This window comes from Pogoniulus pusillus, chromosome 5 (genome assembly GCF_015220805.1).
Source record: "Pogoniulus pusillus isolate bPogPus1 chromosome 5, bPogPus1.pri, whole genome shotgun sequence".
Lineage (NCBI taxonomy): Eukaryota > Metazoa > Chordata > Aves > Piciformes > Lybiidae > Pogoniulus > Pogoniulus pusillus.
In genome coordinates, this window is record NC_087268.1 from 12,025,738 (window position 1) to 12,053,161 (window position 27,424).

General features: G+C 40.9%; 1 protein-coding gene across 1 annotated transcript; it reads right to left on the reverse strand.

Moving 5' to 3' along the window:
- Positions 1-26,566, reverse strand: DPT (dermatopontin). Its single transcript, XM_064143225.1, has 4 exons — positions 26,260-26,566; positions 15,577-15,702; positions 5,706-5,813; positions 1-834 (listed from the first exon to the last, which is right to left on the reverse strand). The coding sequence occupies exons 1-4, from the start codon at positions 26,556-26,558 to the stop codon at positions 768-770; spliced, it is 600 nt and encodes a 199-aa protein (XP_063999295.1). The 5' UTR covers positions 26,559-26,566; the 3' UTR covers positions 1-767.
- Between the last annotated feature and the right edge of the window lie 858 nt (positions 26,567-27,424).

A 27,424-nucleotide genomic window follows, 5' to 3' on the forward strand; every position in this document is an offset into this window, starting at 1 on the left:
TGAGGTCACCTAAGTCATTAGCTTTATTTGTCTATTTTAAGCCAAGAATATATTCTCAAGAGCATGCGTAGTGGAAATTCCAGTCAGTCCACCTGAAAAGTAAACTTCTGACAAGCACATACCTACTGTATTCTGACCTGCCTCAGAACAGAGCTCCTGGACAGCTATGTCATTAGAAGCCTTAAAGATTATATAAAAGACTCGGAGTTCTGTTGGGTTAGGCTTCTGTCTTTATTGATGGATCTACTCTCATTTTAATCAAGTACTGATGTCATTCAATGTTGTAAATATCTGGAATTCCCCTATGCCTGTAGACCAAATACAAAGTAGAAGAAAGGGAAGTCTGGTGGATGCTGGAAAACTTACAGTCTATTTCCACCTCATTTGGAGTGAGAGTTTTGGGAAGCAATTAATGTAAAGTTGCTATCTGAAAGAAAGGTGCATGTGTTCAGAAGGGCTACATAGAGAGATACAGAAGGTAACTGTGCATATGCTGTAGACTTGTGAATCATACACATGTACATCATAAGCAGCTTTAATTGGGGGTACAACTACCAGTGCTTGAAGGAATCTCCCAAAACTGCTGTTGCAAGCACATGAGCTGGCAATTTATTAGCTTTATTAGGGAGAAGAATTATATCTTCAGTGGACAGCTGATGAGACTTGGTACATCTTTTGTGACTCTAATTACCCTTCTTGTGTAAACACGGACCTTACTCCCACCCTGTGTGTGCCCAAGCTCTCCAAGTGTGGTACACTCAAGCTTTTTAAACATTTTGAAATGGGCAGTCATACTCTGTCATCCTGCAGACAATGAACTTCCACTGACGATCCCTGCATGAAAGAGAGAGGAGAGAAATATCAGCCAGAAGTTCAGAAGTTAAGACAGGACAAGTAAGAATAACATTGCACCAGGTACTGTGGCAACAAAATATGTCTGCCATTAGCTGACTTTCCTCTGAGTGGTTTGTGGTTTTATGGGCTGGAAGGAGATTTAATATGTCTGATAGCTATAATCTCTTGAAGCTCCCTTACCAGGTAAGAAGATTAACTCTCTGAATATCCTTCAGAAGACAATGATTCTTGATGGTGGTCAATCCTAAATTGACTTTAAATTAGTGAGCAAGAGGAAAAGGATGGTTCTGCCAAAATTTATTGTCATGTTATTTTTTTTCCTTTCTCTACCCACTACTAGATCTTCTAGCTTGTGTTATTTATTGAATGTGAAGGAATCAATAGTGAGAGAAATTAAATGCACATCTTATCCTTGATCTCCTCCAATCTCATATTAAGAAGGGCAGTATTTATGAGTGTAAGGAGATTTTATGCTCTTCCTGGTTTGTGAGGAAGGGGCTGTCTGCATTCTCAGGAGAGCAATATGTTACCTACAACAGTTGTTAGTAGGTAGCATAGCTGGAGCAGCAAGATTCAACAGCAGAGTCCAGTGATTTAGTGTTCAACAGCTGAAACAGGCTGCAAATTTGCGCCTTGGTTTGTTGTGTGTTAAATTTTCCCCTGATAAAAACATGCGAGCTCGGAGCATCAAATAGTGTCCTGCTCTGAAGCAAATGTTCAGTTTAGGCTGCTTGGTATTGGCCAACAGGAGTTTAGGTCTAATGTACAGTTCTTGTAGATGTCAGCTGTCATTTACATTAGTAAAGTGTAGTGCTGGGAAATGTTTCTGAAAGTCTGGGTTCTACTAATAGTGATCTCCTAAACCTGAGGCATGGTACAGGCAATGTTGCTGGAAAGATTCAGAAAGAGCTTGCTTTGCAAGGCCCCTGCACAATCCTGTTTTTCTGGTAGCTGGTTACAAATGGTGAGGAAACTAATGCAGAACCTGATGCCTTTCAGGGATGTTCTAAGACACCTGAGCTCCGATTCAGTTGTTAAGGCTTTACATAGTTTCATTGACTACGTGACTCCATCCTGGAATAAGATCAGTTGTCTTTTAAGCACTGTGTAGGTGCAAAGCATCTTGTTTCAGCTTTCATTAACTGATTGGAAGTTTATTACACCACTTCACCAGTTTATGTGGAATGGCATTTGGAACAGAGTCTGTCGCATATTCATCAGCAAGTCTGCTTTTGGTTTATGGTTTTTTTTTGTTTGTTGTTTTCTTTAGGTCTTACCTAGGTGCTTTTAAATGGTGATTTCTTCATGGAACTATTACCAAGAGGTAATGAAATGCAAGATTCATTTTCAGGTTTATTTTAGGAAGTCCTCATTTAGGCTATATGCATACTCTTCAAAGACAGTTATTACTCTTTTGGTCACTAGGCTAACCTGGGAGACTAAAAATAAAGTAAAATATAAGTGTTTATATGTGGGTTATCAGAATTAAGGTCTTCTAAACTAGCGCTTACTGTCAGGGAGACTTTTAGTTCCAAAGGTAGGATCAGTTCATTTTTCTATATCATTATACTTTAAAGTTAAAAGTCATATTTAAAATAAGTGTATTTCAGATTACCTGAATTAATAACATGCTTTAAAATATTAGAACAGAATTCTTTATGAAGTTGTAGTTAAAACTTGAACTTGAGGTCGTTTTAGCACATATGTACATGACTAAACCCAATAGGTTTATGCATTTGATGTTTGGTTTATTTTCCCATTATTATAAAGTCCATGTGGGAGACCGGAATGACATGAGCTCATATCAACATGATACCTAGGGTCGATTCTGTTTGTTGAAGCTAAGAGTGGTGCTTGTATAGTAGCTAATACAGTGTGTGTAATTCTGGTAGGTCAAATAACAGAAACATGGGCTGTTCGCATGCATAGAGGCAGAGCTGACCAACTAGCCTCTTAATCCCCCTCATGTAACCAGCTTCTCTCTGCCAGCCCACTTCAAGGGGCCCCTGCAACTATGCTCCTTATCAGAATGACCTAACATTACCCTTCCCTCATCCCTTATTTCAGACTGCTCAACTCTGACCAAACCCCAGCATTTGTGTTTAAGTTAAGCATAAGCATCCAGACTTCGAAAATGCAGGCATTTACTTTGTACCATTGGAGCTCTTTGTTTAATTCAGTAGTTACCAGCCAGTTTCAATTTGTAGATCCTTTACAAGTTTTCCTGAAGGAGTGCATAGCCCATCAGGAACTGGCCTCTGTGGCCTATGCTAGGGCATACATGGATATACCTTTGCAGATCCCTAGTACCAGTTTATAGGACCCCTTCAAATTCACAGAATCACAGAATGATAGTTTGGAAGGGACCCCCAATGGTCAGCTGGTCCAATCTTTCTAGGTAATAGTATAGTTGAATTGATATGTTCCAGCACCATGTCAAGATGCCTTAAAACTGTCCAGTGTAGGAGAGTCCACTGCTTCCTTTGGAAGATTATTCAAAATTGTCAACTTGATGCATTTTCTTTGGCCTGGAGAATCAATAATGAATTGTCACTTTTAATTCCCAATTATTATGTGCTGCCAGATTTGAATTTCTGATGCTGTAGGAAAAATATCTTTTATCTCCAAACGTTGCCCAATAATCTGTTTCAAATTCAGTTAAAAAATTCTATGAATTCCTATTCATAATTGGCTTGACAAAATCCTCTTTATTTGGTCATATGAAACTTATTAGGGATCTAAAATACTCTGTAATTTAGCTCAGCTGAACTCAATAGATGTCTGGTTTGTCCAGGCATTTCAAATGTAGTTACTGCTGGAGTTATCTGGGTGTCAACCTGCTTTTCAGTGATGATGTCTGAGTTACTGGCTGCTCAGATCACAGAAAGAAATGGCTCAGAGAAGTTTTGTAAAAGAAAGGAGTTTATGACAGTCTGCATACATTATGCAGCTTACATCGGGGTAAGCTCTGGCATTTACCAAACATGTCTGGTAAAGACAAGGAACATGTCTGTCCAAGGAACCTGCTGCAGGTCAGGATGTGAGTACCCATGAGGTGCTCTCTGGATGTGAAAGACCAGACCACAACCCTATAAGAAAGCTCCATGAGGTAGCCAAGCCATCATCACTTACATGTTTCAGCATTCAAGCTGAAGCTAATTTGAAGCCATTTTGTCGTTTGGGTTGGCTGGGGTTTTATCATTGTTTTGGGGGAATTTTTTGTTGGTTGGTTGTTTTGGGGTTTTATTTTGGTGTTGGTTGGTTGCTTTTTCAGGTTTTTTTGGTTTTTTTGGGGGGGGGGAGGTTGTTGTGGGTTTTTGTTTTGTTTTGTTTTGTTTTGTTTTGGAAGCTATTTTTGCCAAGAGTTTGTAATGTGCCTGCAGGAGAGCGCACTGCCTGCATTATCTCTCCCACTCTTTGCCACACACATTGAAAACAAGGATTAAGAATAGCAGTGGAGAATATTTCAGAGAAAAACAAAACAAAACGACAGCAACATAATAGAGACTTCCCTTTCAACCTTGCACATTCTTAATCTAAAGGGATAGATAAATAGCTTTGAGTCAATTAACTGTGAGAATTACTCTTTCACTCGCAGGAACAATTTGCAGACATGGCTTCCATTTAAACAGGCTAATAGATTTTAGTCAGAAAATTGTAGCTCTGGAGCTTCAGCAGTTTGATGTGTTATTATTTCTGGAGAAGTCTCATTAGATAATCTTTTAGCTGAGGGATTCCTAGTAAACTCCATCAAGTTGAGAGCATCACAGTGACAAAAGCACCATGGCTCCCTTGGGGGTTATTTGAGACAGCTTGAAATGTTGATCTGTTTAAACTCCCACTTCTTTCTCCTCTTCTTCTGGCAGTCATGGCAGTGATAGGCCAGTGAGCACCCCTTGTCTTGCTGTCCTTGCTGTGTTTGATAATCGATGCTTTAATGCACTGGGCTGAGATGCCAGCAGAGAAGCAGCTCATAGTTGATGTATTAGAGGTCAGCTTGAAAGGAAAGAGTCAAGATCCTTCTCCCACAATCGTTTTTCAATGGCTGCTCACACTATCCTTAAACTTGCTCTGTGAAGATCTCCTTAGTCCCAGGCAGAACAGCATGGTGGGGGTCATGTTAAGGCCACATTTTAAAACTTTGCAGTACTGCACAATAAAGAGGGAGAGACTTCTTCTAGCTGAGCAGAGCAATTATGAATTCATTTCTATGACTGCAACTTCTCTAGCCATAGGACCTGGCTCAGGAGGATTGGCAAATGTCAGATAGTGATCAGGACTGACCAAATAGTTTTATGGAAAGGGATGCATGTAAACTGTTGTTACATTAGTTCCTGACATGACCTCAGATCTGTTAGAATTGTGTTGCAATGGATTGGGCACTTTACAACGTTTACGTTGCAGCTTGTATGGGCTTGTCTTTGTATGATGGCAGATTCCCTTCTCTGCAACAAAAGTGAGTTAAAATCAGTCCCTCATCTTCTGAAATGACAAGGGGTTTAGGCTGAGTTTTTACTGAATTAGATGAAAGATGATCCAACCAGAAGTAGGTGACAAACAGTGCTGAATATCTGTGACAATTTATAGAGCTCACATTTAGCCAAGCCCATCACTGCTATACATTTTGCTACTCAGATAGACATGGCAGAGATCCCCTTGTGCATGAAGATGCCTTATTCCTGATAGACCATCCAGGACAATTAGCCACACACACTGTGAACTTTGGTGCTCTGAAACACAAGCCTGAGGCTGAGTATTACATGAGATGATGTGCAGCCATGCAGTGCTTGGGGGAAATAGAAATTAAGGCCTTGGTGTTTAGTTTCTAATGAAACAGACAAAAAGCAAACCTGTCCACAGCAGAGAAAGTTGTCGTTGCCCCACGGATGTAGTAGTCATAAGTGTACATCATCATGTCCATATCTTCTCCATAGTGTCCTGGGTATTCTGTTGTTAACCTTGACACGAGGGAAAAAGAAGAGAACATAATTTACCATCCTAGAGAAAAGCCCAACTGAATGAATGCAATTCAGATAGTAAATTTTCCCTGCTTCTTTGAAAGTTCTTAAGAGTGTTACAAGATAGAGTCTCACCTTTAAGATTGTCTTTCTCTTCTACACAGTTAATTCACATGGCTATGTGAACAAATTTCAGTGGTTGTTAGGAGCAAGCTGGAGTACTACATATATATACATAGAATCATTAAAGTATAGAATGGTTTGTTTTGGAAGTGACCTTGGAAATCTTCTAGTTCCAGCTTCCCTGCTGTGGCCAGGGATGTACTAAACGAGATTGTTCAGGGCCACATCCAGCCTGGCCTTGAACACTTACAGGGAGAAGGAAACCTATTGCAGTGTTTCACTGTCCTTACTGTAGATCTACATCTGCAACTCTGGGATAAAAGCAGCCTGAGCAAGAACATCAAGCTTGTCTACTAATGTCTTTACTGCAGGGATTTGCTTCATCCTCTTGTGAGTCTGTTTTGTTTCCTGCTGTAGAGTAAATGTTGCCAAGTCAAACAACTATAAGCGTTTATCAATTTATGAATTGTATTAAGTAAATGGGGCAATTAATCCATTTCTCTTTGTTGTTTCCACTTTCCGCCAAGTTTATAACGTAAAAATATGGGCCTGGACAATATTTGTGTGGTGCCTTTTATCTAAGAAGCTCAAAGTGCCTCTGCAGTTTTTAATCAAATTATGGTTACTGCTTTCCTGGGAATAGCCAGTATAATACTGTACTGGTTTTACAGATAATGTCCACATGCAGGAGAGGACTCAGACCATGAACAGTGCTTTAAGTCAACATTATGTTAGAAGTCAGGAATGGAAACCTGGCACTCACTCTTTCCTTGTATTACACCATTTTACGTGGGAGTTTCTAGTGGGGTTGTATCGTTTTCACTCTGGAAAAGCACAGGGAAGAATCAAGTTCCTTGTCAGGGAGATACTGTCCATGTGGAAATAAGAAACTCAACTCTTGGTGAGGCCAATAGAGTTAAAATAGCTTTGCAGAAAACCCAGCAACAGTTTCTCTGTCTTAATTCAGGCCAGCAGATCTATTTGAATGATTCTCAAAGGTGATCCTAACACATCCCAGCTGAGCACTCCTGTGTGTGCTTATGTTTTCTAAACCTGATGGAGTTTGAGTATAAGCTTAAATACTATAATTAACAGGAGTTATTGGGATGCTTTTACGTTTTTTAAATTAAACTCTTTGGGAGTATTTGGAGCCCAAACCAGTAACTGTTGGAGTGCTCAGAAACTGAAACTTAACTGAAAACTGAGGCACTCTGGAATATTTGGCTACTTTCTATTAGAAGAATTTGCTATAACAAAAATACTGCTCTGAAATGAGCACCGCTCTGCATATTTTAAATGGGTTTTTGGATTGCTCTGTTAATGCTTATGCTGTTTACGTAGCCTGTGTAAAGCAGATGGGACTTCATTTCAGATCATTTTTCAGCTTTGGAAAGTGAAAGAAAAACATTGTTCGGTTGGAACAATGTTCCTAACAAATAATTGTCTCTTGACAAAGGAAAAATGTGACTGAGGGTAAAACTCAAGCATGGCCTTATAAGATCCTGAAGTCTCAAGAGTCAGCTCTTTAAATATATCCTGTTCTCACACCTTCTGTCCTTTGGTCAAGCCAGTCATCAAACGGATGGAACACCCATCTCCAAGTGTGTTTGAGAAGCAGAGATCAGGCCTGATCAGTGTCTGTTGTGAGAGCTCTGACTAAGGACCCACGGATCTGCAAAGCTCTTGCACTGCTGTGCCATTGATAAGAATTGAGTGGCAGTATTTCACAGGTCTTGCAGAGAGACACTAAGGACTAGAAGAAACAGAAGAATCTATGTACACAAGCAATTGTTAGGATGAATAAATAGGGTTGTCAATATGCTCTGCAAGTGGGAAAAAGCAGAGACACAGTTTTCAGGCCAGCTTCCATGAAAAATCCAAAATGCAATCACTATGGATTTTAAGGGAACTGGCTCTGGCCCAGACAAATATAAGTATTACAAAAAAGCTGCTTCTCACAGCAACACACTTGTTAGCTGATGGGTTTTCCTACACTAAAGTCCATCACTTGAATGTATTTCTGTCAAACCACGGCAAACCTAATTTATTTGCTATTTTGATTGAAGCCTGATGTTATAATTTCTGCTTCCAGGATATCTCCTCTCAGAGATTTATTTTCCAGTGTGAGACATCTTACAGCTTTGATTAGAATACCTTTACACTTAGAGAACTTACGATTTCAATCTGTAGTACACCTCTAGAGTCTCAGAAAAGAACCTTAACCTGAACATAAACCGGACCCTTTGTATAGCAAACTTCCTGAAAGCCTTCCAGTTTGCAAAAAGCTGGTTTTGGGACCCTGTACTCATGCCCAGAACTGTGATGAGAGCTAGAGCATACTTCACAATGTCTGATCTCTACTATCTGATTTGTATTTTATCCCTTTTTCTAACATCAAAATAATGACCTTGAGGAAGTCTTTTTGCATGGCTACAAAATCAGTGAAGCCATGGATCTGAATCTGGGAACCAGTCAGTATTTCCGGATCCAGGGGCAGAGGCCAAGAAGGGGCTTTATACATGCTAGCAAATTAAGCACCAGCAGAGAATGTTTCTGGAGACTCTAACTTAATTGCTGAGACATGAACTCTGGGACAGCTTTAGTCCAAATCAAATAGGAAAGACTCAGAACTATTGAATTATAAGATGGTAGGTACCATTCTCAACTGACAGAGTGTGGACACTGTTTTGGAGAGTGGGGAAGTTTGGTGTGGCTGCTTCCTCAGCTAGAAGAGACTCCAGATATTTAGTTTACTAGTTTGAAACCTGAGTTTCTGATGTCACAACTTCGAAGATTCTTGGATCATAGCAGTTTTTTTGAAATGTGGCAAGATCAGCTCTGAGATCAGGATTTCATTTTACATTCGCCTATCAACTTTAGGATTTGGGGCTTCTTTAGGCTATTAGTAGTAGAAAACACCAAGGCATGTGTTTATATATGTCTCCCCAAATGTATTTCATAACATCTGTTTGGCATTCAGCAAGGAAAATACTCTGTAATCTTGACCAGCACTATGTGCTGGGCAGATGAGACTGTAAAACACAAGGCTATAAAGCCACTTTCAGCTGTACTCAGAGACAGAACTGAGAGTCAGTTGTTTGAGCTTGTTTCACAAGCCTTTTAGTTGAAAAGTGAATTTGATGACAAGCTTCTGAATTACTGTGGAGAGCCTCACAGATCTTTTGCAGAAATAGGCAGTGTTGTTCTGAAATGAATGGATGCAGTAGGGAGCCTTCATTTAGATTCCCTCTCTTTTCTTCCTGCCTGCTGTCATTTCCCTCTACCAATTTCTCCATATTACCATGCAGACTCTTAAGTCTCCATCACTAAGAAATATTTGAAAAGCAAATATATGCAATTACTGAAAGTAAATTATTTGAGGGCTTGAACTGCTCTCAAGTTTGTCTTGTTATATAGACAGATGCCTACTGACTCCCTTTGTTCTGGAAAGAAAAATTATAAATAGTGCTCTGACAGCAATGTTCAAGTTCACTTGGATCTGTGTGGTCTGTCTAATTGAGTTCTCTTTCATGTTTGCTATACTCATTTAACAGGCTGTTCCCTTAAGCTTGTACATCTCAAGGTCATCTGGATTGCACTGTATCCTCAGAAGGAATGTGGCTGTCCTTATAGCAAGACTCTGTGGTGTGACCCAGCCCTTCTCTATTAACCCTGGCTTTGGAATCCTGGGGTAAATTGCACGAAATATAGCTGTACTGACAGATGTTTCAGTGTGTAACACAGGGGTATCCACTACGTGAAGGGGGAAAAGATCAAAGTGGTCTGCCTGGCAAAGGACAGAGATTCCCTCAGCATTTGTTGTGGCTTGGCAAGCAATCTCCTTCTCAAGTGCTTTATTGAAAATATCCAATGTTTTACTTGCTAATGCATACCAGTTGTGAATGACCAATCAGGGCCCTACACACAGGTGATTTATTTATTGGCAACACTTGAAAGCCACATATGGCAGTGTTTGGTTTATACCCAGGAGGAGTCATGGAACAAGCAAGGGAGATCTTTTGCCCTAGTGGGTTTGTATACCCATGAAGTCTGGACTCCCAAGATAGTCCAAGCCCAAGGGCAAGACCTATTTGGGAAGAGCTGTCCACAGTAAGCCCTGTAAGCACTTCAACTCTTAGAAAAGGAAAACTAGGCTCGGAGAGCAGTGAGAAGGTTGGGAATTCTAAGTGCTAAGATAAAGTTGCTGCTGCCCTCGGGGGTGACCTAAGGTTTCTAGAGCCATGCTCTGGTACTTGTGGTACCTAAGAGGGTGCATGAGGGAAGGCTCTAGAAGAGAGCTTTGTATAGTAACTTGTGAGAAGATCTGTGTCATACTTACCATGGGACCTAAGCACTGAGTAATTTGGTGGCAATTGAACTCTAAAGAGGCATAGGATCTGTGTAGGGACTAGCAGGGTGCATTTAGTGGGATTGTTTACTAAACCCAAGTATGTACAAATGTGTCAAGTTTGGGGAAGGGCTCATAGGAGAGAAAAATAGCTTCTCAAATCAGGTCTCACGTTACTATTTCCAACCTAAACAATTCTATGATTGATTATATGGTAGTATTTTCAACCTGTGTGATCTATTTGAATGAATCAATACAGAAATTCTGCTCCAGCTTTGCAGATCCAGGTCAATATCAGGTGTATGATGTTTGGACATGAGGCTGGAGTGCATGGGGCATTGTCAGGAGAGGAGAAATAGGTAAAGCCTGTGAGGAGGGATATAAGTGGCTTGGCATGTGTGGAGGAGATGGGGGGGCAACCTGACAGAAAAAGGTATTTCCATAATAGAGATTTTAGCTGGTATAGAGCTGATGTGGGATAGTTTATCTTCTGCCTGGTTTGCGTCACCCCACCCATCACCATGTTTTCCTAATGTACTTTACTGTAATCCTCTAAATCTTACTCTATGTAGGAAATGCACTGAAAAAGGGCATTAATTTTTTAACAGGATTACTGTTGTTATTATTCTGGTCTGAAATGAGTGATGTTGTTTATTTTCCATGGTGAGGAATCACTATGTTAGGGATTAATAGAAAACAGAGTTACTCATTTAGTACTGAGAAGAATGTCTTGTACTAATCTGCAGTGATCCCTAGCACTCTTTAAACCATCAACTGCAGAAACAGTTGCCATGAATCTATGCTTTTTTCCAGTAAGAAGATGGAGTCATACCAATGGTTTTATCAATATTGTAGAGCCAGTCCCTTAGGGAAGTACACAGGAACTGTGGGTATGCCTTGTTTTCAGATATCAAGCTGACAAACCAAGTGAGTCTTTTAACACAGCTCATGGTTTGTTGCTCCAGCTGTTGAATATACTTGTTTTGTACTGCCCAGTATGTTGTTTTAGGGGGCTTTATGCTTTCCACTTCTTGTGCAGCTACAGAGCTAACAAGATGAATGGCTTCTCTTTCACCTTCTTTTTTCTCCTTGCTGCTGAACTCTTCCTCTAACAATGCCACAACCAAAAGAAGGAGCTGTTCCACTTCTAGAGGAAAACATAAGCTTTGACATTAACTTGCTGACCTTTAAGGGCAAGGACTGTTCCCTGAATGGATTTACTGTTTTGGATGTTATTTGCAAGTGCTTCAAGATACAGCTTTCCTTAAAGGAGATTTTTTTTTCAAGAGCTGTGAGCCTGCACATTACATTCAGTGAACGTGGGCCAGCTTTCCATTGTTAACCAAATGTTCTTCTCTTAAGATGGAAGATGGTCCTTGAGACCAAACTGTAAGGTTATGTTTGATGGGATATTAAGAAAAAAACATCAGCTAAATCCCTTTGTGGGTTTGTTATTGTTATTTGTTTGTTTTTGTCCAGAAGTGTATGTTTCTAGCACATCTATTCTGAGTTCATCTCTTGGATTTGTATCTCTGATGTTATAACCTCTGAGAAACCTGCAAAGGATCTCATCATTTTTAATATGACTTTGGTGGCAGGTTGAGTCAGGGAAACAAATAAGCTCTTTAAGTCTCATAACTCTTGGAAACTGTAATTGTTGTCTGGATAATGTCACTGTGAGACAGGGCAGCCACAGCTCCAGACAGACCTTCTGGATCTTGGGCTGCTGGTTGTTTGTAGAGGAGAACAGGTCATAAACTATGCAGACTTGAAGCTGCTCTATGAAATGTGTTTGCTTTTGAGAGTATGGAGTCAAACTTCCAATTCCCTAGCAGAGAGAAAAAAATGAGCTCTAACAGGGCCACTTAATAACCCCGTCTCTGCATCTGCTTCCTTGGTAGTTTGGGTCAACACACCGTTTATTTTACCATGGTAGCAGTCTCTAGGCAGGTTAAATAATGGGAGCTTTTCTGCCTCCTGTGAGGAATGTTAATTATTTTCAGTATGGTAGAAATGTGCAGAATCTGTGGCAAGATTTGGCATGGTAGGGAACGAAGCAAAGTACTTGCAAAAAACCACATATTTTAAAATATCAAGTGCAAAGCTGTAAGACTGGAAAAGATTAGTGCCTTTAGTTTTAATATGGACCTACTGTACAGGTAAATTGGGAATTAATAGTGGAGAAGATGAGCTGTGAAACAGAATGAAAAAGGTTCTAAGAGTAAGGGTATTTGTTTTTTTAACATGTGCAGTGAAGTGATTAAGTGCAGGTTTTAGTGACCATGATGGTGTGATAAATCAGTACCCTAGTAAGTATTACCAAGATTCAAACACAAGAATCTTCCAGCAGTAAAAATAGGGTTAAATTCTAATAAACATGGGGAAAACTCTCTTTGTTCATTGTAGGGAAGACCACCACTCTTCAGGAGGAGTGTAGTCCTGAGGAAGAGCTGAGCGAAATCATGTATAAGGATCAACTATTCTTGCTGCGTTTGTATTTGCCAGAGAGACAACTGGAAGAGGAAGAGATCAAATACCCAAGGTGAGAGCTAATTTAAACCAAAGAGGTGTGCTGCACTTCGATATTGTCTGTTTTCTTAAAGAAAAAAGCCTTTCTGCCTATATTTGGTTTCATTAGGAAGGGTTCATTGCACATTAAAATTCAAGGCTGCTCAGAAATTCTGCAACAGGGATTGTCTTTGAATATAGATTTTGCTATGTGTGATGCATGATTGACAAGGCACGACAGTCATTGCATATTTTCCTGGTGTTACTTTTCCATGTAGCTGTGTACTAATAGATGGCCTTGCATGAAATGAATCTGCTTCAACCAGGAAGGAGGAGTCAGCAGAGGGGTCAGCAGCATATTAATAGCTGCCTTTCCTCAGTTTATTGACAGCTAGTTTCTGGAATAGAACAAATACCATTATAGGTTGAGGCAGAAACTCTAATCAATGATGATACTCTACATGCATACACATATTTATTGTATCTTATATGCACATGCATTTTGAGGTACTACACCTGGCAGCTCAGAAGGGCTTTGTAGATTGTTTGGGAAACACACTGTCTCTGTCAAATGCATCTTAAATAGAGTGCAAGAAACAGACCAGAAGTGTGATGTCTGAACAAGGTTTTGTGACAGTAACTTGGGAATGCCAAAGGAAGAGAAGTCATGCGTAAAATCTCCTGCTCTTAGGGAATAGGAATGTTAGTTGTTGTATGCTGGAGTTTAACAACTCCGACAAGTCACATCTGTAGTGGTGAAACTGATCCAAAGCATTGGGTTTCACACAATCACGTTGCAATTCATGTTGTTTATATGTCAGCATAACAACTAGCCCTCTCTCAGACACTGTTTAGGGAGGATAAAGGGGATAAAGCAGAAAGGAAATAATTCCCAGCAGACAAGAGGCAGGAGACCACTGTTTTGGAGAGGATTGTTTTCCTGCACGGTGTGGTCCCTCCAGCAGAGGAATCTCCTATTTGGGATCACAAGAAAACTCTGATGAAAAGGGATCTCAACATGACTTAAGTATAGCCATTTGTTCAAACACAAATCAACCATGAAGTCAGACCAGGCTGCTCAGGGCTTTATTCAGTCAAGTCTTGAAAACCAACCAAGGCTGGTGCCTCCACAGCTTCACCAATTAAACATCTCACTGTCCTCATAGAGAAAAAGGTTATCTTTATATCCCTCTGCACTGCAGTCCTGCCCCTAAGTGCAGAACCAAAGCGGTTCCCATGTGTTAAGATGACATATGAGGGAAGCAGAAATGTCAACAGCAACAGAAGAGGTCAGAGAAGATTTCTGTTGTCTCTCTGAAAATACATGTGATATTAGAGGAGTAAGAAAGATTGCAAGAAGTGCTCAAAACTTAGTGAGATTTCCTTAGAGGGAAGAACCTGGGAAGATGTGTAAATAAACCCCCAGGTAGAGAACATCAGTAGGCAGTTGAAAGAGAGCAGAAGAATATTCAAAGATTTTCTAACAGAGTTCCTGGCACTTAAAATATTTTAAAATGGTGATGATAACACATTTATTTTCTTCTTGGCTGAAAGGAGACTGAAGGATGCAAAGCAAGGCACTGCTGTTGTGTTTGCCAGTAGACAGACAGGGAAGTAAGACTAAGGGGCAGATAAACAGCTTGTATGCATCTCAGTGGAAAGTTTAGTTCTAAGCCAAACTCTGGAAACAAACACACACATTTCTCCCTCTCTTTTTTTTTTTTTAAAGAAAAAAAGACCTGGCAGGTTATTCTTTGCTATTCTATGGGAATGGATGGATTAATAGCCCTGGAGAATAAAATCATGAGTTCTGTTACACAGAATGGATGGGAGCAATAAGAGCTTTTGTTACACAGGCTGCTGCTGTGCTTCTTTCTCAATTTAGAGAAACCACACTGGGGAACACAGGAAAGCTCAGGATATGTAGCTTATTTTTCCATAATCTCTAAAAGGTTTCCAGCAACAGTTGTTATACTGTGTTGAGGTGAGATCACCTGGGTTTTTTAGGTTTGCACTATGATTGGTAGTTCATTCAGTATTTGGTCTTCAAACAGCCTTGGGAGAGGGAGCAAATTGTGCACACTAGAAATAGAAAAATCCCTACTTGGTCAGCCAGAGGATATTTTTCCTGGGGCAGTAAGTTGAATCCTGTAAGTCATTGTAGCACATAGTGCAGAGATGCTTCTACTTGACTGGAAATAACTTAGCCACTTATCAGGAACATCTGAAGGAACTGAGGTTGTTGAGCCTTCAGAAGTGGAGGCTGGGAGAAGAGCTTATCACACTCTACAACTACCTCAAAGGAGGTTGGGGTGAGGTGGAGATCTGTCTCTTCTCACATGCAGCAAGTGACAGGAGAAATAGAAATGGCCTCAAGTTGTGCCAGGGAGGTTCAGGTCAGGTATTAGGGAGAGGTTCTTCATAGAAAGGGTTATCAGGCCCTGTAATTCTTCATAGAAAGGGTTATCAGGCCCTGTAACAGGCTGCACAGAGAGGTGTTGGAGTCAGCACCCCTGCAGAGATTTAAAAGATGCATGTGATGTGGTGCTTAGGAGCATGGTTTAGTGGAGGTCGCTTAGCAGTAGTGGCGGGATTGTGAGCTCTAGGTGAGCAGTTGAACTGGACAATCTCAAAGGTCTCTTCCGAAGTCAACAGTTCTATGATTATATTCTATGACAACACAGTTAACTTTTTCTCAGATTAAGTTTTTTTTGGGCTAAGTGGCCTGTTAAAGAGACTGCTGAGGGGATAGGGCAAAGAGGTTTGGCTTTTTTCTGCACTCACCAGCATGAATATGGACACCTCCGGCTATAGCGACAGCAGTAAAATTGCCATTCACGGTCGAGCACAGATGGAAAATACTGACTCTGGAAACCAGCCACCAGCCCATTGTTTGAGCAGGTTTGATACCTAATAAAGAGGAGAAACAAAGAGAGCAAAATATGATATTAGATTAGTTTCAAGCATTTCTGCAAATAGTTTTACAATTTTTGATTCAGAGTGGAAGCTAAGGGTTTGAGTTTGTATCGAGGAGCATTGTAGGCACTTGCTGTGTACTGATTAACCACTTTGTATAAGAAAGCAGCCTGTAATTAACTAATAATATCTTAACATTTATGCTGCATTTCAAAATAAGTATTTAATCATTCCAGTACTCTAGTCAGGCAAGAAGATTGCTCTGGTATTGACATTCTCAACTGTTTATAAATCATGAGTCTGATTTCTAAATAGTACATTAATACTTCTATCTTTGACTGTTGGTATTTGAGCATTTGGGATTCACTGGTGTAATTTTCTCTCCCACTGCTTCTTTAAAAAAAAAAAGCCTTAGAAAATATTTTCTGAGGGAAGTTCAGCAATTACTATTATTTTACTTCTTCCTCACATTGAGAGAGGTGATTTTGATAAGACCTCACCTGGAGTACTCTGTCCACCTCTGGGGCCATCAACATAAGAAAACCACAGACCTAATAGAGATGTTTCAGAGGAGTGCCACAAAAATTATCTGAGGGTTGGAGTACTTCTCCTATGAAGAGAAGCATAGAGAACTGGGGTTCAGCCTGGAGAAGGCTCCAGGGAGACCGTATAGTAGCTTTACCTGAAGGGGGCATACAAGAAAGCTGGAGAGGGACTGTTCATAAAGGTGTGTATCACTAGGCCAGGGAGCAGTGGTTTTAAACTGGAGCAGGGTAAGTTTAGATTGGACATTAGGAAGAAGCTCATTACTGTGAGGGTGATGAAGCAGTAGAATGGATTGCCCAGGCAGGTGATGGAGGCCCCATTCCTGGAGACATTCAAAATCTTGTTGGGGCTCTGAGCAACCTGATCAAGTTAAAGATACCCCTGTAGAGAAGTTAGACTAGATGGCCTCCTGAGATCCATTCCAGTCCTGTGCATTCTATGATTCTATGAATAACCTGTCTCCCACAGAAGTCACTCTTCATCAAAAGCATTATGGTCTTGTGAGGAAATCATCATTTGATAACAGTCACATGAGGAAAATTGGGATGCAGATGTTACCAAATTGTAAGACCTAAAATGTATGACTGCATGTTGCAAAGCCTGCTGCTTGATGCTGTGTTTGTATTGGGGAGTTCTGTCATTTGTGTGAATCACTGCTTTCAAGTAGACTAGGCATGGTCTCCAAGGGCAGAGGTGTGTGCTTCTCTTTTTGCACACACTACAATCATCTGGACACTGATACAGAAAGTAATTTGAGTGATAATCAATTTGAATAGCTTGCTCCCTGGAGACCAAACATAATGGTAGCATCAAAACAGATAGCTCGTTAACTCAGCTCTTGAGTGCTCATTCTTTCAATACCTCATACCCTCATTGTTTCCCCAATGGAGAAAATTATAGAAATTCAGTTTCTTCCATTTCCTTTCCTTCTGTTGTCTTCCTTTTTTCTTTTTCCCCCCTTTTTTCTATCCCCCCTTCCCCCCTTCATTGAGGAAATTGGCCACCTACAGCTGTAGCAAACCTTCCTTGCAATATAATAAAATCAAATACATTGATATATCCAAAAGATAGTTACAAAAGAAACGTCATGATTAGGAAATACCAAAATTTTTGCCTGGTTTCATTTATTGACCTTATATTTTATTCTAATGGGCCTGGAGTTCCCAGAAGGGAAAAGCACATCATCTAGCAGGATTTGGTGTTTGGACAGTCATTCATTTGTGCATACAGATGTCAGTGCTTGCAAAGCCTGAGGATCAATTGTTTAGATGCAAAAGCTAAGAACTGATCAATTTTGACCTGTACAGGGATGAATTCCTCTGCATAACTTTCAGCTTCCACCTTTGAACCAGAGGTTTCTTCCATTTATACCTTTGGGTGTTTTCTGTTGTTCAGACAACAGTGTTTACATTTGTTTGTATGTCTGCATCTCCCACGTTGCTGGGGCCACACAGCTTTGAGAGACTCTTTTGAGGACCTTCAGAATACAGCAGTGATGGAGACGCTGAGTTGCTATGGTATCGCACCAAGTAAGGCAGCTTGGCTCTCACTCAGAAGATTTTAGCAGGACTTTGATAGGAAGTTGCTCTGTTTTTTTGGCATATAGGCCATGGGAACATATGGCTAAGACTTTGTGCAAGCATATTGGATAGCTGCAGATGATTGGTGTTATCTTGATGGAAGAGAGGTTGATAGAAATATAGGGAATAATTGCACCTGTTGCAAGATGAGCACTGATGTGTGAAAAGAAAACTCAAACTCTTTGTCTTCTTCATGATGAGGAAAATTTTTTTCACTGTGAGGTTGATGGAACACTGGAATAGGCTGCCCAAGGGGATTGTGGAGTGTCCTTCACTGGAGACATTCAAAACCCACCTGGATGTGTTCCCGTGTGATCTGTTCTAGGTGATCTTGATCTGGCAAGGAGGTTGGACTAGATGATCTTTCAAGGTCATAGAATCAGTCAGGGTTGGAAGGGACCACAAGGGTCATCTAGTTCCAACTGCCCTGCCATGGGCAGGGACACCCTACCCTAGATCAGGCTGGCCCTTCCAACTCCTAACATTCTGTGATACTTCAGCTTCCCAGTTACCTACATTTTCACTGATCAGGTTCTTCTGCCTCTGGGGGATTTCCTAGCTCTTTTGCATAGGTGCAATTGTGAGAGCATTTTACTCTTATTTTTCCTTTACATTTCCTCTCAGAGTCTCAGCACTGCCCTGCAATTTCTCATCCCCACTAATCAGCACCTGGCGCTTCTACTCATGCTTCTATGAGAGGTTCTTTCTTTGTTTTCTCTCCCCACCTGTTTGCATTCAGCCTGGGAAATCCTGACCTCTTTCCTACCCTCTTTGCCCAACAAAACCTTTTATTTACTTGGCCTCTCTATTAACATAGTCCAGAATTGATGGGAAGATTCGTTTTGAGAGAAGTGTCACTGATGAACCCTTCCCTCTACAGTGGTTTGGAAAAAAAGCATGTAGCTGACATAAAGCTGCTATATTTACATGTGTATATATTCAAGCACAAACTTTAGCATAGTTTGATCATTTTTCATCCTGATTCTGCCTTCTTATGAAAAGTTTGATCAAAAAATACTGTTTTCAGTTGCCTTAAAAAATTATTTTTAGATGGGGGAGCACAGGAGGACATAAGTCATGTCTTATAAATTGTAATTTGATTTTAAAATATTCACAGTAAAAGTTAAAATATGCTTTTAAGGTCATGTTCACTTCTCCCTCTCTACTTCTGTCTCATGCACACAAAGTCCTGAAATCTGTCATTCAAGCTCACTATTTGGTTCAGGAAAAGAAAGATGATAGTGGCATCAAAGTACCTTTCTTTAGATTTGAGAGAAGATTTTTTTTCCTGATCTTTCCAGTTTTCAAGCCAGATATTTCTCCAAAAATGAAGACATGCTCTCAGAAATTGGAGCACTGACTTTATGAGCTCATATAAAACCTTTTTTTTTCCTCTTTTCCTTTAACAGTTGGCCTCTTTCCTACAAACAGAAACTAATTCTTCAAGGGAAAGAAACACCTTTCTAGTCAGATGCATTAATCTGGAAGCAACACTTGATATGTCCAGATTTCTTCTTTCTCTCCTGATTTCACTAATCCTATTACAGCAATTCTTGCCAGCCATTATAGTGAATAAAAGCTAATGGTTCAGGACCTCGGAGATTTGGCCAAGCAAATAAAGAGGGGAATTAAAAAAAAAGCCTTTTTCACTGGACCATTCTGTTAATGTCCCTGAGTGCTCAGTCATGGAATCCTAACACTGCTAAGATGAAAGGGAGATTCCTCTTAGTTAAGTGAATGCAGAAGAGCATGAAAAACTGTCTGGGACTGTGTGGGTTTCAACTTGGCAATGGATAGTTTGTTTTGTTTTTCTAGTTGCCTGAAGTAGTGGATGTAGAGTTGCCTTTTAGATCTCTTATTGGGAGGAGATGAGCTGGCCAGTAGATGGAGGAGTGGGAAGATTAGTAGTGGAGAGGGTCAGGTGCTGTGGAATGGGAAGCTGGCCTCGTTTACATCTGCTGGAAATGCCTGCAGTGTTTCATAGAAAGTAAGTAGACTTTACAGCCTTATATTTGGATGAGTTCTGTGTAGGGTATATGGTAGCTGAGACTTTCCATGACCTGCTGCAATTACTGAGGAAAGCCTTCATCAAACCTTCTTCTAAACTGGTTAATGAGTATTGTACAGCTGAGTTACACTATGGCATCTGTATCATAGCAAATTATGCATCCATGTTATCACTTCAGTTAAGGTTAGGATTGCTTTCCTTGTTCACCAGTGAGAACCTTGCTCTCTATCTGTGATAGCAAACTAGAGCAGGGTTCAAACAAACCAATTAAAAATGTGTATGTTGGTGCTGGGTCCATGCACAAATTTTCACCCTCAGGTTGACTGAAATTGCACTATGTTATTTTCCAACATTTATACAACCTGGGGAAGCAAGTGTGTACCTCATTGACTCAACAGTTGCCTGCCAGACTGAAGACAAATATTACTTGCAACAGTACAATTGTTTTGAGCAATAGCAATAATTGTGGTGATAATTCATAATTAATAATTGTGGTGATAATTCATAATTATGCCCACATCTTACTTTTGCTCTTTGCTAGACAAAGCCTCAGAGTGTTGTGCTCCATCTAATACTGGTGCTGTGCTATAAACCTCCCTGTGAGGTCTCCTGTGCCTCAGATACTTCAGGAATATAGCCTGAGCAGTGTGTTATCCTGAGGATAATAACTCAAAAAGGGAGCTCGTTCACTACAAATCCACTCAAGGAAGTCCAAGGCAAGATGCAGCAAGTGGTGCTGTTAGAGTTGCCTGGGTAATTGTTGCATTGACTGGGTAGAACTTTCTGAAGTTCTCTTGGAATGTGCAGAATTTGACTCAAAGCTGGGTCATGGTCTTTTAAGGGTGATTTTTTTCCTTGCAACAGGGTAACACAAGAGTGTTATACTATGTACTTCAAAAATATCCTACTGTTTTGCTGTACAGCAGATGGCCTCTATAAAACTTGCACCATTAATTAGTTTAAAGCTGTTTCTCTAGAGCTTTTCACAGCAGAATGAATGAATGTTACAGAGATTGTCAAACACAGCAAACTGACCCAACAGAAACAGCACTGCTTGCATTCACCTGCAGTCTTCCTGGGAGGAGAGGTGGAGAGAGGTGGCCCAGCTTCACACAATCAGAAAGATCACAGTTAAGAGTGTAGGAGGCATTTTTAAATAGAATGTTAGATATAATGTTTTCTTGCAGTCTTGTTTCACCAAAATCTGTTTCTTTAAGTATCCAAAGCTTTTCCTCTTGGTACAGCTGTGGAGAGGAGGCCCAGTCCTGCTCTCCTGAGTTATTTTTGCAGTGTTAGCTTCTATGTAGTCACATGATAAAAGCTAATTTAATGCTGAATCTCTTACAGATGAGTGGAGAGAAAGAAGTGGCTGAGGGCAGGCTCAGGACACTTCAAAGTCTGGCACTCATACAAAGGGAATGACTTTTCCACGTTTGCTTAGGCTGTGCCAGTCTCCAATGGCCACTTCTATAAGGAGACTCCACTATCTGTTGTGGGGTGGTGAGATGCAGTGTTGCTACTTCCACATGCCAAGGCAACCTTACTCTCATTTTTGTCTATCTTTTTGATTCATTAAGGGGTCAGTGCTGTTTTTCATTTTCCTCTCCACCCAAAGTGAAGGCAAAGCCCCGTTTGTCCTGTTATTTTTTTTCCTGACAGATTCTCATGAGGCTTCTTTATCTACAGAAACATCTCTTTTCTCCTCAGATGCTCCCACTGAATTCAGTGCACTGCAGCTGTGCAGCTATCCCTTTAACAGAAACTTTGGGCTTTAGAAAAAACAAAACCAACCAAACAAAAAAAACCCCTTGTTTGCATAGATGGCACAAATGGGAACATTTTGAAAAGGCAGCTTGATTACCAGGTTTGAGTAATAAAGCCTCAGCTCTGAGACTTGGGATTGGCCAGAGGATGAGAACAAAAATTGTTCCTTGCAGATGTACTGGGGTGTGCTTCCAGTGTCTGAACAGGAGGCTCCTGCAGACACTTCCTTTGCTCACAAGCCTATCTTTTTGCACCCAGTTTGTGGGAAGGAGAGTTGTGTGCCAGCTCAAAGGATCCATAAATGTGTCTGTCTGTGCACTTAGAAGGCAAAGGAGAGCGAGGATGGAGAATCCAAATATCTGTTTTTATCCAAGTCTCATCCAAACACTTTCTCAGAAGTCTAAACATGGAAGAGAGGCAATAAACATGCATTAGATACCACTTGCCTGGAACTGTTTCTGCTTTGTGCCTTATGGGAATAGATTGTGGATATGGCATGCTTCCATCTGTATAATGTTGTGTAAAACAAACAATTTCTCCTGGAAAGAAGAGTTGTTTGTCTTTCACTTGTGGAGTTTTGTTCACTTGTGTGATCCCTGTCCTTTGCTACAATCGCTTTCTGGCAAGAAAAATAGTTTTTCTTAAGTATCTTGGCTAAAGGGTGGTCTACAGAGACTACTCTCTAGTACTCAGCAAAGTAATGAAGAACACTCTAACCCACCATCACTCAGACCTTACATTTTCTTAGCTGGTGAAATATTTACCTAAGCTCAGCCTTCCTCCAGTACAAATGGAGCTAAGAACATAAGGTTTATTCCACCTGAAAAGGCAAGATTCCTTGAGATGTCACAGCATACAAATCACTAGAAGGGCTCTATGGAATCTGGCGTTGTTCTGAAGACTTTTGCTTACTCCAGATATGAGAATTTCTAAATTATTCAGAAAGAGATTCTGCTCCCAGTCCTGAATAGCACCTCGGTTAGCAGCTATTCTCTGCAGGAGTAAGGTGCTGGATCTTGTGAGATACAGGAAAGCCTTTGCACACACACTTTGCTGTAAGCATGTTCACGGGAAAATGAAGCTGAGAAGGTATCCCTTGTTATCTGATGGTAAAATTTTCCTTGTTGAGTCTTGCAATGTGTTCACAGGTTTCTCCAGTCCATTCAGCACACAAAAGAACATGCTCTCTTCTAAAGTTTATGAAAGTACCTGCCTAACTTCAGGGATGCATTTATTAAAAAAGCACCTGTACATTCTGTTTGTTCTGAAATGCCAGCAGGTCATTCTAGGCAATTGTCAGAAGGGTTTGATCTTCATAAGTCTGCTTCTGGAGAGAGATCAGGTGCCCCAGAGAGCAGTTTTCAGACTACTTCTTTCTCTTCATTGATGATGGAGGGGGCAGAAGCCATGGCAGCATGATGAGATGCCTGACATGGATCTGTGTCATTGCCCTCTTTCTGTTTAATGACCTTTTCCATATCTGTAAGATGCAAAGGCTTAAAAGTTTAATCCTGGAAGTCCATATATTACCTAGTGTTAGTGTAGGAAACAAACATGCCTAAACCATCTCTGTTGGTGGTTCCCTTCTGCCCTCCAACCCTCAACTCTTCTACCTCTAAGTCTCCCACATCTATTTCTGCTATTCCCACCCACCAGTATTAATGGCTAAGGAAAGCAATGACTTAGACTCTTTCTTCTCTCTGCTTTATGCTCCCACTTCATTTCCTCATTAAAGCTCTCTCTTGATGTCTTTTCTAAAGAAATCTCTCTTAAGTTTGTCTCTGTTGTGAGCTGCACAACATTCAAGGATGGTGGTACAACATTCAAGGATGGTGGTTTGTGAAACACTATAAACACCATTTGTCAGAGGTAATTTTTTGGTGATTCTGCCTATAGTTTCTAGAACATTGCTGAGAAACTGGAGGCAATTCAGAGGAGAGCTGTATGTATCATCAGCACTTGTGTAGAAGTGTTGGAATGTAAAATTTCCAAGGGAGAACCAGAATGGAGACACATTCAGCCTGAAAGCAAAAGCATGGGTGAAGGTCCATGGGTGAGAGAAAGGCAGAGCTGCTACCTATTTATAAGTGAAAGAGATTTAACAAAGGATGCAGTGTGCTTGTTCTCATTCCTGAGGGCAGGTAGGGAAAAACATGAAAAGCCTCAATTACAGCAGAGGAAATGTAGCTTAAATGTTAAGAAAAACTCGGTGGCTTTGTAGTTATTGGTGGTGCAAGCTGCTGCATCTCCCTGAATATGACGTGCAGGATGAGACAAAATACCCTGTGAGGCAGAGCTGAGAAGAAATACTACAATCCGTCTAACACAGATGGGGAATGTCCAGCAAGAGTGCTGACCTAGCTATTGGTCACCAACAGGCTGCTTTGTCAGGAGATCAGCAGGGAAACAGAGGTGGCCAAGCAGGAACAAATGGTACAGATTGCAACTCGTACTTGTGGTTCCACTGGATTACTGAGCATGCCTCTTTAGAATTGGGGCTGTCTCCAAATAGCACTGAGCACTGGGCATGGAAGAAAGAAGATGTGAGAGTAAGATTACCAGGAGAGAAACTGTGGTATTTTCAAAGGTCCCACAGGCTACGTTCATGCTGTCACGTTAATTTGAGGTTTGAGTTTGCAGTTAGATGTTCCAGGCTGGCTGGCTGCTGGCCTACATTTTCACTCCAGTCTGGAATGATCCTACTGGGTTCTTGGGCAGAGTATCGGAGCACAGCAAGGACATGCCTTACTGTGAGGTGCTTGAAGCACTGCAGAAGCAACTAGCTCAGCCCTAGGTGCAGACAACTGCAGAACACAATCAGGTGCAGCTAGCTAGGACTTATGGAAAGAGCCCAAGTAATTAAGAACACAGGTTCACCTTTGCAAAGGGGTATGCGTTGTCTAATCACCTTGGTGTATTCTCCCCCAAAAGCAGAAAGAAGAAAGAGAGAAAGAGAGAAAGAAAGAAAGAAATCTATGCAGAGGAGACAAATGTGAGGATGTTGGACTGGAAGGGTGAGCTAGGAAAGAAATCCCTAAAATAACTCCAAAGGCTAGGAAATGAAAGAGAGTGAAACAGAGTTAAACATTAAAGAGGGGCTGGAAAAGAAATAGATTTAGAGAAAACATAGGGTTGGCAATAGGGGGAAAAAATGAGACAAGAAAGAGGGCAAAGTGGAAACAATTTTTTAAGAGGTGGAGAAAATCAGGTAATGCATTGTGGATGTAGTTGTGCTAAGTATATGGACCATGATGATGAGTATGGCCCAATGGTCAGGCAGCAGAAGAAAACATTCTGTACAGACTAAAGCAGCATCCTGCTTGTGAGAAGTGAGTTTGAGCAATTGCTGCCAGGGACTTTCGGGAAGAATGATAATTTTGTTTTAAACAATGGAAAGGTCTAATTCAAAATCACTATGCAGTAAGTAGAAATTGTATCAAAGTATGAAAAAGTAAGAAATCACCCAGGATTATCACAGTGTCTTCTTTCTGCCTGTTTTGCAGCTCTCTTCCTTTTCAGTTCTTTTTCAAAAGTTATTAAGTATAGGTTCAAAGTTGTCTTTTTTTTTTTCCCTTAGCAATTGCATCAGCCATAGGAATGTATCATGCGTTAAAAGTATGAATAATCCAGAACAAAATTTGGCATTACTTAAAAACCAAATCTTCATATTTCATTGCTAGCCTGCTCCCATGCAACATGAAATGTACAAAATTCACACTGCAATTGCTGCACTAAAAACATTTCAAGTATTTGAAAATATTCTTGCATTCATTTCATTCTGTCCAAAGAATAGTTCAGACTCAGAGTTGTCCAAAACCATGTTTCACATTTCATGAGAAAAAGCAAGCACAAAAAAGAATTACCTGTTATCCGCTGCCTAAACATGAAGCACTACTATATATTTCCAGAAATGATCGTGGCCATAAAATTTGATCACCTTTCCTTCTGAGGTTGATGGAAAATGTTATGTTTAGTTACCCAAAACTGACTGTATTCACAAATTAACATAATCTTCTGCTATCGTTACAATGCATATCTATGCCAACATCATCACTCGTTAGTGTAGGGTTTTGGCTCCTGTAATACCAGCAGGACTAGAAAACAGCCTTTGACTCTGCCTAAGCCAAAAAGCTTAGCAACAAAAAACACAAAGAGAAGAGCTGGTGCAATACAGACACAGAATTAATTTCTTTCTTTCCTTTTTTTTTTTTTTTCCTCTAGTGAGAAGAGCGGGAGGACAAAGTGAGGGGTTTTACAGTGTGTTCCCCAGTTTAGTCACTGTGCCAGTGTGTGGCCTTTCAAGAGGGGCTTTCTCCTCACTGAAGGTTTGTGCCTTGTTTTTCTCATCTGTGAAACTATATCAGGGTCATACCCCTTTGCAGCTGAGGTTGAGAGCGACCAAGTGACACAGCATTTGTAAAGCACACTGAGACCCTCCAGCAAGAAATTGCTACAGAGAAGGTAGATGTGATGCTGATCACTTTACATGCATGCATCATGATTAACGAGCTTCAGGCAGTTGTTCAGGGCAGTGAAGCCACTGGTTGCAACAGCATTCGTGTGTGTTGGCACTGCTGTGACTGCAGTGTTAGCACCCACGTTCCAAAAGGGTATTGGGGCTGTGCCCTCTGGGGATGGTTAGGGGTGTCCTACCATTCAGTTCCTGCCCTGTTGATCTCTTCCCACCAGCACTCTGTCGGCTCACCGAGGCTCTGGGCCGCGGGCATGCAGGCGTAGTTCCATAGTCTGTCAGAACCTTCCTTCTTGCTGAAAACACTCCTGACGGCCACAATCACCTGCCCATGAGGGCACTGGAAGTTGAAACCCTGCCTGTACACATTGACCCATTCATCATTATCTCCATAGTTGTAGGGACCATAGTAATAGTCACCGTATTGACCCCATGCCACGGTCATTAGAGGCAGGAACACACAGAGAAGGACCAAGTCCATTCTGAGGATGTTCCTGGCTTAGAAATGCCCTGCTGGTTTGTTGGTCTGGCTGTTTTATATCTCCTCTAACATTTGGCTTCCAGATGTTATCCTTCAAGATCCAAGTGCAATGTGTCATTGCCTAGCAAATCTCCTCTGAGTTATAGACACGTCCAATTACTTTTAAGGTGGAATTCTGCAAGTACAGTAAATCTGCAAGCTGTAAGCGCAGGGTCTTCCCACCACCACAAACCATCTGTGATCCCTTGCTGCAGAGCTACTGTACAGAGCAAGACACATATTGCAGTACAACTGTCACAGACATCCCAGCAGTTTGAAAACTACTTTATTTGAAATCACATCTCTATTTGAAGTTGCCATTTTCCATCATTAGTAACATGCAGTAAAATGTGATCATGTGTGTCTTTGTCTACCCTCTTTTGCCTAAATATGTGTGACATAATGCTGCCAGTTCCTAGAAAGAAGGGAACTAGGCAAGAATGGGAAATTCACTGCTCCTATTAGTCCTTTAGACTTTTGGATTGGTTTGGCTTGGTTGGATATGAGGTGGAGCCCAAATGTCTCAAACTCTGGTTTGGCATGGAAACAGCCCACCCGGAGAAGTAGGGCATTGACTTCCATGCAGAACTAATTTTGCTATGACTGTCTATGAACACAGCAAAGCTGCGGACCTGGCAGATGCTTCAATGTGAGCACAGTGCAAATTGTGATGAGATAAGCTTCATGTGTCATCAGAGTCCATTGGAATCTTTGAGCAAGGCTCTTGTGTTTCTCATGGGCTAGAAACACAGGTCTGCTGAGGAACTGCTCTGCAGCAAATTCAAAACCTGACTTGCCACTTGGAAATGTGCTTATATGTCACATCC

What these genes read in the sequence shown, in the direction of transcription:
- DPT (XM_064143225.1), bottom strand. Translation starts at nt 26,558, where the DNA reads ATGGACTTGGTCCTTCTCTGTGTGTTCCTGCCTCTAATGACCGTGGCA. An exon ending in AGGTGTCCATATTCATGCTG is followed by an intron (nt 5,814 to 15,576) that starts GTGAGTGCAGAA and finishes CCTCGTGTCAAG; the next exon opens with GTTAACAACAGAATACCCAG. An exon ending in ACTTTCTCTGCTGTGGACAG is followed by an intron (nt 835 to 5,705) that starts GTTTGCTTTTTG and finishes TCTTTCATGCAG; the next exon opens with GGATCGTCAGTGGAAGTTCA.